The following is an 18,014-nucleotide window of genomic DNA, read 5'->3' as shown; positions in this document are numbered from 1 at the left end:
CTTTGTGGGAACAGTTTGGGGACGGCCCCTTCCTGTTCCAACATGACTGCGTACCAGTGCACAAAGCAGGTCCATAAAGACATGGATGAGCCAGTTTGGTGTGGAAGAACTTGACTGGCCTGCACAGAGTCCTGACCTTAACCAGATAGAACACCTTTGGGATGAATTAGAGTGGAGACTGTGAGCCAGGCCTTCTCGTCCAACATCAGTGTCTGACTTCACAAATGCGCTTCTTGAAGAACGGTTAAACATTACCATAAACACACTCCTAACCCTTGTGGAAAGCCTTCCTCGAAGAGTTGAAGCTGTTATAGCTGCAAAGGGTGGGCCGACATAATATTAAACCCTATGCGTTAAGAATGGGATGTCACTAAATTTCATATGCGTGTGAAGGCAGACAAGCAAATACTTTTGGCAATATAGTATATGTACATATATATATTTAAAGGAAATATTACACGTTGTATATATAAAATATTGCACATTGTTCTCAGTTTGTGCTTTTTAGAAGCTACAAACATTTCAGTTTCAGCCAGTTGAGTGGAGTTGAGTATCTCATCTTTCTGCATGCTAAATAAGAGCTGGAATTATAGTCCTATAACAAAATAAAGAGAAGATTTATGGATTCTATAACATCAGAATATCTCAGCTAGTTTGTACTGAAGTCCATTTAGCTACTGAATCCTGGGATTTATAACATTTATTTATTTGCGAGAAAGTCTTAGGCACCCAAGACACGTTTTCAAGATCTATTTATTTGTGTAGTTTGTGTTTATTTGCTGGGAAAAGTGTTAATATTTGAATAAACAAAATTTATAGATAATAAAATAAAATTATATATATATATATATATATATATATATATATATATATATATATATATATATATATATATATATAATTTTATATATATATATATATATATATAGTACGGCACCTTCATGCCCCCCAAGCTTTTCGGCAGCAAGTTCTTCATGGGCAGCGTGGTGAAAAAGTACAAGGAGAACCCACTGCACTTCCTCATGGATAAGAGTCCAGCTAGCCATATCATTACATCATTATGGCACATGTCTGACAATTTTATATATATATATATATATATATATATATATATAATAAATGGTGATTTTCTGGATGTTAGTGTGTTTGTTTAACCACTTTCAAACCTCTCCTCGAGGAAGCCCAGTATTACAGTATTATATGTAATTAAGCAGCAGCTCTTGGTTTGACCAATCAGTGCTTCAGTCAATTGTGCTCATGATGTAATTGATGATATTAAGTCTCTGTGGTGGCTGTGAAGGTGTCAAGGAAAAATATGGACCCAAGAAATTCTTGTTACTTTTTATTGTTTTTATGTTTATTTGAATTATGAATATGACTTTATTCTAATGTATGTTGTGATAAACTCACTGCTGAGGTAAATTGTTTAAAAATTTGCTTAGATGCCTAAAATTTTTGCACAGTACTATAACAAGGCATTTTAATACGTATAGCCAGTAGAGTTGAAAAATAGTCCAGTGCAGCATTGTTTGCAGTTCCATAGTATCTTTGTATGCAAATCACTGTAATTACCACAGTACTATGTATTATAGTTACATAACCCATTGCTAGGAGCTATGCATCATTTGCATTGTCCACGTCCAACACTGTTATACACAATACAGCGCTGGTGTTGTTCTCCAGGCTTTATGACTCAACAACCAACAACCCAAAGTGAAAATCACACGCCGAATAGTCAGTATTTGTTCAGATATCTCCTTCTCGGCCAGCACGGAGACGCAGGCCAAACACATTTGTTTAGATTTGTTTAAAGTGGTGGCAGATATGCAAATGTTGCTCGTGGTTGCTGGAATAATGATCGACTCTCGGTTCTCCATTGACCTGAGTTAACATCACACCAACTCAGCTTCATCTGTTATTATAGGAATTTTTAGAGAAAGCAGTTGTCACACAACACCTGACATGACAGGGCTGATTAGAAAACAGTGACTCAGGCTGAGATATTTCTAATGAATTATTTCTGTGGGAAGGAATGAATGAAAGGAATCTATGAAAGGCCCATTCAGACTGACTATGATACCTGAGTGTCATAGGTTCATGTAAACGTTGCAGTTTCAGGTGGAAATGCTTGCCGTACTAACTTTACACATTTCCCTGTATTTCCCCGAGACAGACTGGGTGGAGTTCAGCCCGTACGAGATTGGCATGGCCAAGTACGGCACCTTCATGCCCCCCGAGCTTTTCGGCAGCAAGTTCTTCATGGGCAGCGTGGTGAAAAAGTACGAGGAGAACCCACTGCACTTCCTCATGGGTAAGAGTCCAGCTAGCCATATCATTACATCATTATGGCACATGTCTGACAATTTCATTTTGTCCACTAGAGAAAATCTTGTTTGTGCATAAAACATTACAACATGCTCGTCCAGGTATCAGATGATCAGTATGACTCTGTGAAGCTGTAGATAAAAATTAAAGAGGAATTGTTCTAAATTTCTGCATAATTCAGTTCTCAAGATGTAAACAAGTCATCCAGAGTGGTTTGATGTTAAATGCTTTACTGTAGAGAAACTTACCAATTCAGATTTCTTTACAGTGGTGGTGATAGGAACCAGGGGTCACCATGACTACCACACAAATATAGACATTTTATTTACCATCCAGAACCACCAGAGAACCTTCACGAGTCTTCTGAGTCAAAAAAAATTGTTTTAGGCTAAAACGTTTTCAAAACTGTCTTAAAACAGTGTCTCAGTCATCAGGCAGTGAATTCATAACCATTTCATGTAGGACCTTTCTGTGACGGAGCTTTTAAAGGTGGACGCCTGGTTCCTATCAACATGTCTGACTGTTTAAGCTTCTGTAGGACAGAGTGTTCACACCAAACCACTCTCGCCTCACAACACCCTTTATGTACTTTAGTAAAGAAAATGGTTCTTGATTGAACTATAAACATTCAAGAACCATTTGCATGATAAAAGGGTTCTTTGCATCATGAAGTGGTTCTTCAGATTGATGGAGAATGTGCTGTGGATGGTGCTATATAGAACCTTTTTGAAATTGATTCTACATAGCACTAAAAAGGGTTCTTCTATTGATACAAGCTTGGCACTGAAACAATAGAACAACCCTTTTTGGTTCTGTATAGAACCTTTTTGAAAAGGGTTCTGTATAGCTCCCAAAAAAGTTCTTCTATTGGTACAATAATACAGAAATCAGAAGTAAAGGTTAATGTAAAATAATGTCTACAGTGTGTTGTTCATCATTCTATTCACAGAATTCTTATAAAAGTGAATTAAACATCTATTAATGCGTTTTGCCAGGTTGTTGTAATACTTGGTAATACTTTACTGCAGGTCAGTGCTCATAAGGCTACATGAGAGCTACATAAGATCGTCATGACAACTGACATATGCCCACATAAGCGTTTATAAGTGCTTATTCCAGTACCTGTTTTCTAGCATAAAGACTGATGTGACACACTGACTACAATGGCTACATCATTTCACCCCAGAAAGTGTTTCGGCTAATCTTAATGTTGGGGAAAAAATCAGAGTCACTTGACGAAGATGTTTTGTCAACTTGACATCAGAGTTGGCAAATGCAACCTGCATGAGACGTACAACAGTGTATCTTGGTGTTGACGGATCAAAACCTTGTATCTCCAAAACAGTAACTTTACAGGAGAAGGAAAAAAAAAACTTTTAATGTAAGTCAATGAAACCAGAATTTTTTCAAAGCTATTTTCATCATGAAATTTACACTCAGTGTAAAAGACCACAGGTATTTTCAAATTTGGTCAAAAGCTGAGAAACAACAAAAAGTCTTAAACTGATAATTCACGGTTGTGTAGATAAGTGACTCCAGTAACGTCACCTGAATGAACCACGTGGGTCATGGACAGCCAACTAACCAGCAGAACAAGTCTTCATAACAAAGATGATTCACTCTGAGCAGCTCTTAGTTTTGTTATTAGAGCGAGATGAGGGTGAAAAAAGTTGATTGTTTTTGCTTTTGCTGCATTTGCTGACTTTGACAGGTTTGGCTCTGCTGCCTTGTCAACTTTGAACAATAGTTTTTGCGTAGTGGAAAAAACTTGTTTGGATCTCATCCAGGTCGCGCGGCCCCAAATCAGAAATACATCTGATCTAGGACCTCATGTAAAAGTGACTCAGATATAATTTGAAAACATCAAATCAAATTTATTTGTAGCGCTTTTTACAACTGATGTTGTCACAAAGCAGCTTCACAGAATTCCAGTCAGGACAAAGTTTTAACATGAATGTAAAAACCCCCAGATGAGCAAGCCAGGGGCAACAGTGGCAAGGACAAACTCCCTCAGACTTGAGGAAGAAACCTTGGGAGGAACCAAGGCTCACAAGGGGGGCCCCATCCTCCTCTGGTCAAACGATCTACAAATACTACCAATATTAATAGTAGTAGTAGCATTAGTAGTAGTAATAGCAAGGAGTCTATGAAAACCTCAGTATAGGATGGGCAGCTAGTCCAAGGCAGGTGGCGGTAGCTGGGGCGAGGGCAGCTGGTCTGAAGCGGGTAGTCAGTCATCCTTCAGTGTCCGACTGGACGTGTGGGAGGTTGTTTAAAAAGGCAGGGAAATGGAATTAGTTTTGTTCTGTTTGTTTATATGTAAAACAGATCTGTGTAACATTTAAATAAGATTTGTGCCCTTGATATCCACATTGTATTACTTTACATTTAATTGGAGACAAAATAACAACAATTGTTACTACAGCAAGTGATTCCAAACTTTTGAACGGTAGCATTTGAAACAGACAGCGCATGTATGTAGTCCAGGTTTGGTGGATGTAATAGTTTGGTCAAAAAATAAACTTACACAGTTGCTAAGATGCATTTGGTGTCTGAAGTTTGCTTGTTTACTTTTACCATTGGAGCTAATGTTATTAGATTTTGCAGCATCGACCAGCTGTAATGTAATTATACTCAAAAGAGTTATAAAGTGCTCAGTGTACTGATGGTTCTTCAGGGGTTCTTTATTAAAGAAAATGGTTCTGTATAAAACACTCAAACACTCATGATTAAAGGGTTTTCCAGATTGACGGAGAATGTGCTGTAGATGGTTCTATGTGGAACCTTTTTGAAAAGGGTTCTGTATAGACCACAAAAGGTTTCTGCTATTGTTGCAATGTCAGGCTTGTTACAATAGAAGAGTTATTTTCAAAAAGGTTCTATATAGAACCATCTATAGTGCATTCTTAGTCAGTCTGAAGAAAGATTTCATGATGCAAACAACCCTTAAATCATGCAAAAGGTTCTATATCGAACCATTTTCTTTACTAAAGAACCCTAGAGGAACCATCCTTTTTAAGAGTGTACCGTATTTGTAATTTGTTACTGATTTACTGACGTAAAACCTTTGTGTAGTCTTAAAAACCTGTGTAGTCTTGCAGGCTGGGTGTCTAAATTGGTTTGTGGTATGCTGTAGGTGTGTGGGGCAGTGCGTTCTCTATCCTGTTTAACCGGGTCCTGGGGGTGAAGGAGACCACAGACGGCAGCACAATGGAGGAAGAACTTGGTAAGCAGCAGTTCAGCCTCAGTGCTTCACATAACTAGAGTCATATTGTTTTGTTGTGTACGCTGGAATCTTATCTAGGAGATGCTGATCTGTAAGACACGACTGTGTTTTACTCCAGATGCCTTTAGACGGCTGAGCTGAAACCTGTAGGATGTTCACAGCACACAGTCACAGAAGTCCTCTTAAAATGCAGGCTTGTTATTCATTTGTTACTGTTGAGGGCCACACTGCATCATTATTCTTATAGTCTTGTGTTTTATTTTTTTCCCTCAGGCTGTTTTTCTTACTGTACCTTTAAGATTGACACACACACACACACACACACACACACACACACACACACACACACACACACTGTTAGCCACTTCTCCCTCAGGGCCACAGGGAGGATGCTGGAGCCTATCCCAGTGGTCACAGGTCACCAGTCCATCGCAGGGCAGACAGACAGACACAGTCACACACACCTAGGGGCAATGTAGCATGTCCAAGTTGTCCTGACTGCATGTCCATGGACTGTGGGAGGAAACTGGAGAACCTGGAGGAAACTCATGCAGACACGGGGAGAACATGCAAACTCCACACAGAGAGGACCAGGGAATTGAACCCAGGCCCTTCTTGCTGTGAGGCGACAGTGCTACCCACTGCACCACTACACCATCCCCAAATTAAATAGATAAATAAAAATCACAAAAATAGGAACATTACAGCCCCGCTGGTGACATCCTGTATAAATAAAAAATAATGCGTGGCCATGCCTTATTAACATGTGGGAACGAGATCCTAATGCGTGGCCATGACTTTGTAAGGCATGGGAATGAGATCACAGCTTGCTAAGTCATGGCCTTGCAGTAGGATCTCATTACAACGCTTTACTAAGCCGTGGCCATGACTTAATCATCTTATTCACATGCCTTACTAAGTTGTGGCCATGCATTGGGATCTCATTCCCACCCATTATTTTCATTTATACAGGATGTCACCAGCGGGGCTCTGTAGGAATGAGATCCTAATGCATAGTCACAACTTAGTAAAGATCTCCAAGCCTTACTAAGCCATGACCACGCAATAGGATCTCATTCTCAAGCCTTACTAAGTTGTGGCTATGCATTAGGATCTCGTTCCCAAGCCTTACTAAGTCATGGCCCCGAATTAAGACCTTGTTCCCAAGCCTTACTAAGTCATGGCCCCGCATTAAGACCTTGTTCCCAAGCCTTACTAAGTCGTGGCCAGGCATAAGGTTCTCCTCAAGCCTTACTAAGTCATGGCCATGCATTAAGATCTTGTTCCCAAGCCTTACTAAGTCGTGGCCAGGCATAAGGTTCTCCTTAAGCCTTACTAAGTCATGGCCACGCATTAAAATCTTGTTCCCAAGCATTGCTAAGTCATGGCCATGCAATAAGATCTCATTCCCAAGCCTTACTAATTCGTGGCCACGCATTAGGATCTTTTCCCAAGCCTTATTAAGTCGTGGCCAGGCATTAGGATCTCTTCCCAACCCTCATTAAGTTGTGGCCACACATTAGGATCTCTTTTCCATGCCTTACTAAGTTGTGGCCAACAAAAATGTTTTTTTTTTTTTTTTGACATCACAAAACAGTCAATTGTGTTTGGGCTGTGTACTGGAGAGTAAGCAATACAATCTTTGGAACGTTTAATAGTGACTAGATGTTACATCACACACACTTTTCAATGATATGTGCCCTTTAAGACTGAATGAATACTACATAACTTGTGTAACATAACATAAATAAGTTAATATGTATGTAACGGTGCTATAAGAGTGAGATATTGAAGTGTGGACCCACATACAGGTGTCTAGTGGTTTAATTGTTAAATATGTGTGCTGTGTCCTTCTGCAGGTATCAGAATTGCAAAGGCTGTTCAATAAGCAACACATTGTTGAATCCTATTCGATCTTTCTAAAGCTACTGATACTCCTCCTTAAAAGGAAATTGCACTAGTTTTTCACTGCACATGCCCCTCCACCATGAATGGATTAATATAAGTGAATTAAAATACATTTTAGACCAAAGTTTTTGTCACAAAATTATTATTAAACGATTATCAGACATTGAGGTAGTATACATCTAACCATTTCATGTAATAACTTTCTGTGAGGGAGCTTTTAGAGGTGGATGTCTGGTTCCTATCACCACCACTGTAGATAATTCTGACACTTAAGTTTCTTTAGAACAGAGCATTTCATACTAAACCTCTCTGACTGACTCTGTTCACATCTGAGCCGCTTAATTATGTAGAATTTTATGAAAAATAACTAGAATTCCCCTTTAGGGAATGTCCCACTGCAACAGAGTGCTGTTTGAATATACAGTAACAGCTTCCTGAAACACGGCAGCTGACAGATGACAACATGTAAAGCCAGATACACAAACTTTAATAATTATTTCTTGATATTTTCAAGTTGCTCACGAGGCAGTGCAAACATATGAAAGTAGAATACATAAATGACAATGAGAGGTAATCATTCATTAAGGTAAATAAAAACAATCCAGCTCATAATTACCGTCACAAACACAAGAGGTAACACTTTCTAAGAATGTTATGTTTGTAAGCATCTATAAACACATTTATAACATTTTATAACGCATTCATAAGGCATTATAAACATGGTTAAGGATGATTATAAAAATGAGTTACACTGAATTACACTTTATAGCCATGTTTATTATGCATTATGAATCGTTAATATAAGGCATTATAAGTAGTGTTAATAACATGTTGTACTGTCAATGCCAAAGAAGTCAGTCCCAGGTTGGAGAGCATAAAGACAAATACCGTTTATTTACGGCCTAAGATTTTCAATATTTTATTTCTCAGCGCTGGTGCTCTTGGGGGCTTCAGTCCTGAATATTCAGATGCTCCAAACAGTATAATATTGGATATGCAGTGTTAGTTAGTACCAGGCTAACGGTGGTGTACATTAACAGTGGTGTACATTGACTTTCCCACATTGGGTAAAACACTGATGGCAGCACTAGTTTAAACTCTGACATTTGAAGCCTGTAATGAGCTTCATTGTGGATGTTTTAGTGTTTTAGTAAATCCTTCAGTAAACACTTCAACTTGAAGCCTCACTCTTAACACTGGAGGAGGCTTTAGTACAGTATGCTTCACTTAGAGCGGACAAATGCAGCTTATGAGCTCTTATAATTTGTTATGAACAGTACATATAATGCATTATGTTAACAATTCATAATGCATAGTAAGCATGGCTATAACGTGTAATGCATTTTATAAATATTTATAGCCATGTTTATGATGCCTTATGAATCCATTATAACATGTTATGAATGTGTTTATATATGCTTACAAACGTGACATTCATAGAAAGTATTACCACACAAGAACAGTCCTGTATGAACGAATTGGTTCAGGATAACAGCACGTGGCCTGTTTCTGATTTGCAGTACGGTGGAACTTAAAGGCATGTTCCCTCATGTCCTTCTGTATATCTGTCTGTATGATGGATGGACAATGTTGAGCCCTGTCATCACTGACCTGACTGTCCAGCTGAGTGATCACAGTGATGAGTCTTGTTGCTGAACTGTGTCAGAGGCTTTACAGGAATGTAGATCTTTATTCTATGACGTCTCTTATTTTAGAGCAAATTAAACTCGAGCAGATTGTTGGAAACGACTCAACAGATAACGAAGAGGAGCCTCGGAGGGGTGAGCCACTCCTACATCATAGAACAATACATTATATTACAGGAATACAAGGTTATATATTACAATTATAGACTATGTTATATTGTAAAATTATAGGCTATATTATGTTAAAGTTATATAACAGAATATACATTATGTAATAGATTTACAGGTTATATTATAGAACAGTACATTATAGTATAAAAGCCTAGTTTATCTTATGAAGTTATACATTATATTGTAGAACTGTAGGTTATGTTAGAATTAAACTGTATACTGTGTACAAAAGTCACACATACAGTCCAAACCCACCAGCTGTTAAAGAACACGGTTATCATGCAAGGCATCAGTCTCACTTCTCTGTCTCTCTCTATATTTATCTATCTCTCTCGCTCGCTTTCTGGATTTTTTTTTTTACTCGTCTTTTTCTATCTTCTCCCTCTCTCTTTCACGTTTTTCTTTTTCTCTTTCCCTCCATTTTATATCATCTTCCTTTCCTTCTCCCTCTGTCTCTCACTTTCTGTCTTCTGTCTGTTTTTTTCTCTCTGTTCTCTCTCCCTTTGTGACTCCCTTTCTCTCTCCCTCTGTCTCCCTCTCTCTCCCTCTCTGTTCTTTCTCTCTCCCTATCTGTTCTCTCTTTCTCTCCCTCTCTCTCCCTCTCTGTTCTCTCTCTTTTGTTTTCTCTCTCCCTCTCTCTCCCTCTCTCTGTTCTCTCTCTTTTGTTTTCTCTCTCCCTCTCTCTCCCTCTCTGTTCTCTCTCTCTGTTCTCTCTATCTCTCTCTTTCTGTCTCTATCTCTCTTTTCATTTTATATCATCTTCCTTTCCTTCTCCCTCTGTTTCTTACTTTCTGTCTTCTGTCTGTTTTTTTCTCTCTGTTCTGTCACCCTTTGTGACTCTCCTTTCTCTCTCCCTCTCTGTTCTCTATCTCTCTTTCTCCCTCTCTGTTCTCTGTCTCTCTCTGCTCTCTCTCTCTTTCCATGTTCTCTCTTTCTCTGTTCTCTCTCCCTTTCTCCCTCTCTGTTCTCTCTGTCTCTCTCTCTGCTCTCTCTCTCTTCCTCTGTTCTCTCTCTCTTTCTCTTTTTTCTCTCTCCCTCTCTATTCTCTGTCTCTGTTCCCTCTCTTTTTCTGCTCTCTCTCTCTCTCTCGCTGTCTCTGCTCTCTCTCTCTCTGTCTCTCTCTTTCTCTCTTGATCTCTCTGTCTCTGTTCTCTCTCTCCCTCTCTCTCTCTCTCTCTCTCTCTGCTCTCTCTCTCATTCTCTCTGTCTCTCTCAGCTGGTACCGAGAGTGCGGAAGTGGAGGATGAGCGTCAGCGTCACGCTCAGGCCAGTTGGGTCCAGTGGATGTTCTCGTCTGTGGTGGGCGACTCGTCTCTCTTTAACACGCGTGAAGGTCGAGCAGGGAAGGTTCATAACTTCATGCTGGGCCTGAACCTGAACTCCACCACACCCTTCACACCCTGCAGCGGAATCATGCACCAGGTCTCGGTGGATGAGGAGGTGGACGCCATCACAGGTGTGACAACGGTTGCTGTTGTTTGAGCCAGACTTTCTCCTCTAACTGCTTCACAACTCAGCATAAAGAGTTTAAATAGAAGTATTAAGTCTGCCTTTAAAACCTTCTAGGAATATGTGTCTTTGTCTTCTTTAACTGATTAAAATCTGTCCCCAGAGGACTTGGTGAGCTTGCATGTCCACTTTGGTTAGTAAAAAGTGAATGTTTTAAAAAATTAAACTGAGGATTTTAAACTAAAATCCTTTTGCTTTGATTGACCCTATAAATGTTAATTGTGCTTATTTTATTAACACTAATGACTGGACATTCCATTTTGTCACTACCAAAACAATCAAAACGCTACCAAAACTTTACCAAGTGTTTCAGTAGTGACTGTTTCGGTAGTTTCAATAGTGACTGTTTTGGTAGTGACTGCTTCGGTAGTGACTGTTTCGGTAGTGACTATTTCAGTAGTGACTGTTTCAATAGTGACTATTTCAGTAGTAACTGTTTCAATAGTGACTGTTTTGTTGATGACTGCTTCAGTAGTGACTGTTTCTGTAGTGACTGTTTCGGTAGTGACTATTTCAGTAGTGACTGCTTCGGTAGTGACTTTCAGTAGTGACTGTTTTAATAGTGACTGTTTTGGTAGTGCCTTTCAGTAGTAACTGTTTCAATAGTGACTGTTTTGGTAGAGACTGCTTCGGTAGAGACTGTTTCAGTAGTGACTGTTTCTGTAGTTACTATTTCAGTAGTTACTGTTTCAATAGTGACTGTTTCAGTAGTGACTGTTTCAATAGTTACTGTTTTGGTAGTGACTGCTTCAGTATTGACTGCTTCGGTAGTGACTGTTTCAATAGTGACTATTTCAGTAGTGACTGTTTCAATAGTGACTGTTTTGGTAGTAACTGTTTCAGTAGTGACTGTTTTGGTAGTGTCTGTTTCAGTAGTAACTGTGTCAGTAGTGTCCGTTTCAGTAGTGTCTGTTTCAATAGTGACTGTGTCGGTAGTGACTTTCCATAGTGACTGTTTCAGTAGTGACTGCTTCGGTAGTGACTGTTTCATTAGTCACTGTTTCAGTAATGACTGTTTTGGTAGTGACTTTGATTAGTGACTGTTTCATTAGTGACTGTTTCACTAGTGACAATTTTAGCTAATTTTGAGAAGAACTTAAAACCGCAGCCAATACATGACCAGCAAACACAGCTTTGAACAGTTGTACACACATAAAATCATCATATTTTAAAACATAAAAAGTTTACTAAGTTGCAGGAAATGTCTCACTAGTGACAAATCTTAATGTGCATACTGATTTTCAGACTTTGGGATACATTTACTTCAAAACAGTGGGACCATGTGGCCATGAGGAACAGGGATGCTCTTCCAGCTCTGAAATGCAGGGGCGTGGCTAAAATAAGGCCCCGCCTACATGCTAAAACTGTGTTTGAATAAAGTTTTTTAAACTGTAAAAAAACAGCTTATCAGATTAATCTAAAAAAACGACTTCTTGTAGAAAGAAACAGTTGAACAACTAAAAAAATTGATTAAAAGAATCATTTATTTAAAGTATTTATTTAGGTTGAATAAAACTAGTTAATTTATTTGTTGTTACATGAAGTAGTTTTTTTAGGTTGAACTAATGATTTTTTTTACAGTGTATTTAAAGATGAAACTCATAACAAATATAAATTTTCATAAATCTTCAACTTCACTAAAAGCAATTTAAAAAAGCATTGAAATGCAAATTTTGTGGTCAGTGTTTGGGACAGACACCTCCTAAATGAAAGTGCCCTATAAATTATAATTTTGTATATATTTAGCGTATTACTGTCTCTATGAATGCCTTGGTTTTAAAAAAGATCATAAGATAATAACATATCTAAGATCTGCATACTGAATTATTAGGTTTTTTTTTACCGTGGGAGCTGTAACATGACAGAATGACGCAGAACCTCACAGATAAAAGGTGAATGAGAGGCTTTATTAGTGCAAACAGAATCCACAATCGTAGTCAGGTCACAGGCATGGTCAAACCCAGAAAAGACAATATACACAAAAACAAACCTAACCAGACAAAAAGTCCAAAAGGGATCAGGCAAAAGGCAGGTCAAAAAACAAGAGACCAGGAACTAACAGTCAGAAATAACGCGCAGTAGCTCTGTGGAAAGAAGCAATACATGGCAAAGAGACTATCTACAAGCCCGGGCTTTAAACAAAACTAATCAAAGAAGAACAGGTGTTACTGATCAGTACTCTGGGGAACCGGAGCGCTGATTGGAGAGTGATAGTGAGGCTGGAGTCACGTGATCTCCCAGGGGATTCTGGGAGATTGAGTGCAAAGAGAGTTCAGAGTCAAAGATAGTTAGATAAGTAGAACTTTATTGATCCTGGAGGGAAATTGCAGTAGCAAGACATATAATTACACATAAACTTACATGTACTATGCAGAAAAATACAAAATAGAAATAAATCTAGACAGAAGTTAAAATACAAGAGAAATAAAATAAAGTATAAAAGTATGTACATATTTACATGGCATATGAGACAGATTCACTGTATTTACAAGACAGCAGGCACTGAGATGTATGAGGTCGTCTAACAGCACATATTATAGACATGACTAACTCTGAGCTGCATTACTATTGTAGTGTAAAGTGCATAGTGAAAGTGTCATTACAGTGATAGTTGTGATATACTGCACAGTGTGTATTAATCAGAGAGGAGATGACAGTGATGTGATTCAGCACAGTTCAGACAGCAGAGGATCAGTACCGTCTCTGCAGTAAGGAGTGTCGTTGTACAGCTGTATAGGAATGGGTAAGAAAGATCTCACACAGCTCTTTAACGCAGCGCAGCTGTAACAGATGCCACTGAATGAGCTTCTCCGTTCATCCAGTGTAGTATGCAGAGGGTGTGAGGTCCAAGATGGCTAACAGCTTGTTGAGTGTCCTCTGTTCTGCCACAACCTCGCAAGAGTCCAGCTTGACACTTACAACAGAGCCAGCCTTCCTAATAAGTTTGTTAAGGGAGCCGTAACAGAGCACAGTTTAAACTCAGTTGGTAGAATGGTCCTTAAAGGCCTATTCCAAAAAGCGTCATAAAGGCAGCTGACACATGTACTGACTAAAAGGCTCATTTCCCCCCACAGAAAGACCACTCCCAACAACGTATAACATGAAAAAAAAAAGAAAACTTTTGAAAGTGGTCTTGAATGCATTTTGGAACAAAACTGTTCATTAGCAGGTCAAGTCTAGACTCTTGCTGTGTGAGTTCAGTTTTAACCCTTTTCATTAACAGTGGCTGTTAGCAGCTTCTCTCATATCTAACCACAACGTCTTATTTAGTTTGACGTGTAAAGAGCTATCAAAGCCACAAACTACCATTCTGAGCAAGCAAATGCATGAACAGGAAATTCACTGTCATGGTCTCTTTTTTGCTACCCTGATGAAACAGGTCAATTATAAGCGTTTCCATGGCGATGTGAATTGCGTTAGAATGTGTACGTGCTCGCTTAGAAACTACTGCAGTGCATCCAGCAATTAAGACAGCATGGAGCTTCTTTTACACAGTGACTGGAAACTGGAAGCTCACAGAAAACTCCACTTCCACAGATTCCACATGCTCATCCATTTTACTGACCGACATGCATGCTCTCCAGCTACCCTGGGTGCAGGGGCCATATTACAGAAGCTTCTTAAGTCTGAAAACTTATCTGTTTAGTTACCATGACAACTTAAGGTAGGACTGAATCTATTATAGTATCAACAGTTCCTAACTTCATAATCTGATCATTAACGCCAGATAAGAAAACAGCATTACAGAAACATCCTAACTAAACTAAATCTCCTAAAAACTGTCCTAACTTTAAGATAAACCCCAGAGGGTCTTAAATTCTGTTTTAACCATCTCTTTCTGTTGTTTTGTACAGTGACAGGCAGCACGGTTAACTATTACTGGCATAATGATGCTACATTTATCTACACTGAAAACGGTGCTTTGACTTGTGTGATTTTTTTCTAACAGCGTTTAAAAGCCCCAGACGCTGCAGACTCGATCTCCAACGTCCCCTCTTACTACCTTCGTGTATTAATGTTGATACAATATTACAGCAATGGTGGCGAATAATGAGGAGGCAGAGCTGAACAGGTGTCTGTTTATTAGGAAGAATAACGTTAGTGCACTCAGCTAAACCGTTTGGGAAATGGAGACTGAAACTGGAGACGTCAAGACTCTGATAAACATAACGAAGCGCCGTCACAGTATTATTAACTTTAAGTTTATTGTGCTTTTTACATCAATAACAGTAGCTAACTACCTGGCTAACTAGCTTGATTACTTTGATTACGCATTTAGATCTGAGTAAGATAAGATGTTGTAAGACAAGATTCCTAAATCAAGATAAGATCTGCTTCTGTAATACGTGAAGAATCTTATTTTGACCTGTCAGATCTTAAGACAAAAAGATCAGATTTAAACAGTTAAAGAGCTCCAAGATGAAGACTCTGAGAGGAGATGTTAGGCGAGACAGGGTTAAATGTGAAAGCCTAGATCCGTGCAGCGCACTGAATACATAATCAACCTTCAGAAGTCACAGCGATAATTTATTTCTCAAGCATGGCTTATTGCAACAAGTGGTGAAACAGTGTGGAAAGTGCAGCTTCTAAACTTTCCATCCAAACCACATCTGTGTTTGTAAGTAGAAGATGAGATGATTTACTATGATTTGAATTCAATGTCATGTGTGCGGTCCTGTTTTGCAGAAAGAAAACTCAGACCTCTTGATACAGAATGTAAATCGAGTATAATTCATAACGAGTTCTTAACACATAACTACCTTTGTATGTAATTGTGTTGTAATGCATTGAAATATTATAGCCAAACAGTGATAATTCCAGGCTTTTGGAGGGTTAAATCTCACCTTTTTATTGATTTTTTTTTTCACTTGTCACATTTGTGTGGGTTTGTGCACCAAAATAGTCATAAGTGACCATTTTTCAGCCTCTCTTTGTCCCTCTTTGTCCCTTAGAATGTGTGGTGTTGATGTTGTTGTTACTCAGTGGTCTGGTGGACCCACCGCATTATTGTGTTTTTAAATCAGTACAGTCATCATATTTTATATAAAAATACCAGATGTTTAAAATATCATAAGTGGCCAGCGTAGGGTTCTCATTTAGCAGCTGTAGCCAGTCAGCAGTCTGTCCATGTTGTCCACCCTCACACACACACACACAAACACACACACTAACAGCAGGCCATGTAGGAGGAGAACAGAGTGAAGGATACAGCATCTCCACACTTTTACTTCCTGTGGGTTCAGCCCAACACCACACATGTGTAATATAAACATAAGGGGGGTGAACAGAGTGGAGGCGCAGGAAATGGGTTATTTTATATGTTGAAGATGAAAACAAAAAATGAGCCAAGAATCTGAGGTTGACATAATAATAAATAACATCATTTTTTCTTGAAAATGGGTCCCACAGACCTGAACACCACACAAGGCTAAACAGGCTGTTTGTTTCTAGGCCTTTAAGACTGACCTATGTAAATGAGCTCTGTTCTGATTGGCTGTCCTGTATTGTGCTTCATTCTAGGCTGAAACGAGCAGGGCTAAACTGCTGTACATGTTTAAAAGATGGTTCTTTAAGGGTTCTTTAGTAAAGAAAATGGATCTATATAGAATCATGAACACTCAGAGAACCGTTTGCATGACTCAAGGGTTCTTTACATCATGACATTGCTGAAGATTGGTTCTTTATTGAAACGTTTTGAAAAGGGTTCTGTATAGCACCATAAAGGGCTTTAATACTGTTATTAGCTTGACATTGCAACAGTAGAAGAACCCTTTTGGTGCTTTTAAAAAAGGTTCTATATAGAACCATAAGTTACATCAGTCTGAAAAACAATTTCATGATGCAAAGAACCCTTTAATCATGCAAATAGTTCTTTGCGTGTTCATAACTGTATATAGAACCCTTAAAGAACACTTTTTTAAGAGTGTAGGCTGAATAGGTGGATGTAGGACAATGAGTTAGTTTTTGTGACATCACAAAATCAATAAATTCTTAACGGACTGTTCTTTGCAGCTCAGTTCCCCTATATGGAGCAGTAAGTGAATGGAGCATTTGGAGACTTTAATAGTGTCTATATCAGTATTCCTCCATCCTGGTCCTGGAGACCCACTGCCCTTTAATTCCCTAGAACGGAACTGAAAAGGTCTAATTCCATGAACAAGAGTGAAACACACATGAATTATGCAGGTACACTCGCTCCTCTGCATGCCGCTGCAGGTTTGGCCACGGATTGAACTCTTTCAGTCATGAGTTTTTAAGTGTGCAGTTCATTAAGTCGACAGAAGTGAAGGCGTGTCTTTCTCCGACTGTCGGTAAGGTGACTCAGCCTGACTGCTGCTGGTTCCCTTTCACTCAAAGCAGTGTGGAAAAACACAGCTGACATCTGAGAAAGACTCTTCAACAAAACTGCGGATGTTGTTTTAGTTTTTTTTTTATGATTTAAAGGAGAATTCCACCGATTTTCCAAATTTTCTGCTAATTCAGTCGATTTCAATACAGTCATTCAGAGTGGTTTGGTGTGAAATGGTTGATTGTAGAGGCTCAGATTTCTTTACAGTGGTGATAGAAACCAGGGGTCACCATGACTACAACACAAATATAGACATTTCATTTACTATCCACAACACCGGTGAACCTACACGAGTCTTCTGAGAGTTTCCGTGTAATACTGATGAAGGTAAATAATGAAAAATCTGTATAAATACGTTTTCTTTAGGGACTATTCTGTCTTACAACACCCTGCACATTTTTTAAAAATACATTTCAGGTCAAAGTCTTATCTCAGACATCAGGCAGTGAATTCATAACTATTTCATATAATAAGTTTCCATCAGGGAGTTTCCATCAGGGAGTTTTTAGCGGTGGACGTCTGGTTCCTATCACCACCACTGTAAACAATTCTGGCTGTGTGAGTTTGTTTAGAACAGAGCATTTTACTGAGTTTGATTACATTTAATGATTGAATTATGAAGCAATTTGTGTTCTAGATATACAGAAAGAAGTCATGCATTGAGTTTACAAGTGTAATTGTTATTATGTCTTTCAGTCTACTTACTTTTGGCAATATTTTTGATGTATTACTCTAGAATTGATGTGCACATCTTGCTGACAACATTCAGAATGTACAGAAACATGTTATACAGGGATATTCAAACCTGTGCACATTTACAAGTATCGAATATCTAATTACTGACCACTTTATTAGATATTGTATGTATATAGGAAGAAGA

At 38.7% G+C, this 18,014-nt stretch overlaps 1 protein-coding gene across 1 annotated transcript in view; it reads left to right on the top strand.

Moving 5' to 3' along the window:
• pla2g4aa (phospholipase A2, group IVAa (cytosolic, calcium-dependent)) overlaps positions 1 to 18,014 on the top strand; it is a 48,795-nt gene that overhangs the window by 23,916 nt on the left and 6,865 nt on the right. The window contains exons 11-14 of the mRNA XM_017704135.2: positions 2,174 to 2,311; positions 5,462 to 5,551; positions 9,175 to 9,240; positions 10,493 to 10,732. Coding sequence (XP_017559624.1) covers positions 2,174 to 2,311; positions 5,462 to 5,551; positions 9,175 to 9,240; positions 10,493 to 10,732 — 534 coding nt within the window. The remainder of the gene's footprint in view (positions 1 to 2,173; positions 2,312 to 5,461; positions 5,552 to 9,174; positions 9,241 to 10,492; positions 10,733 to 18,014) is intronic.

The sequence above is a fragment of the Pygocentrus nattereri genome, chromosome 17, assembly GCF_015220715.1.
Source record: "Pygocentrus nattereri isolate fPygNat1 chromosome 17, fPygNat1.pri, whole genome shotgun sequence".
Taxonomy (NCBI): Eukaryota; Metazoa; Chordata; class Actinopteri; order Characiformes; family Serrasalmidae; genus Pygocentrus; species Pygocentrus nattereri.
The sequence above is the reverse complement of the archived record's forward strand: the minus strand, read 5'-3'. Positions and strand labels throughout refer to the sequence as shown.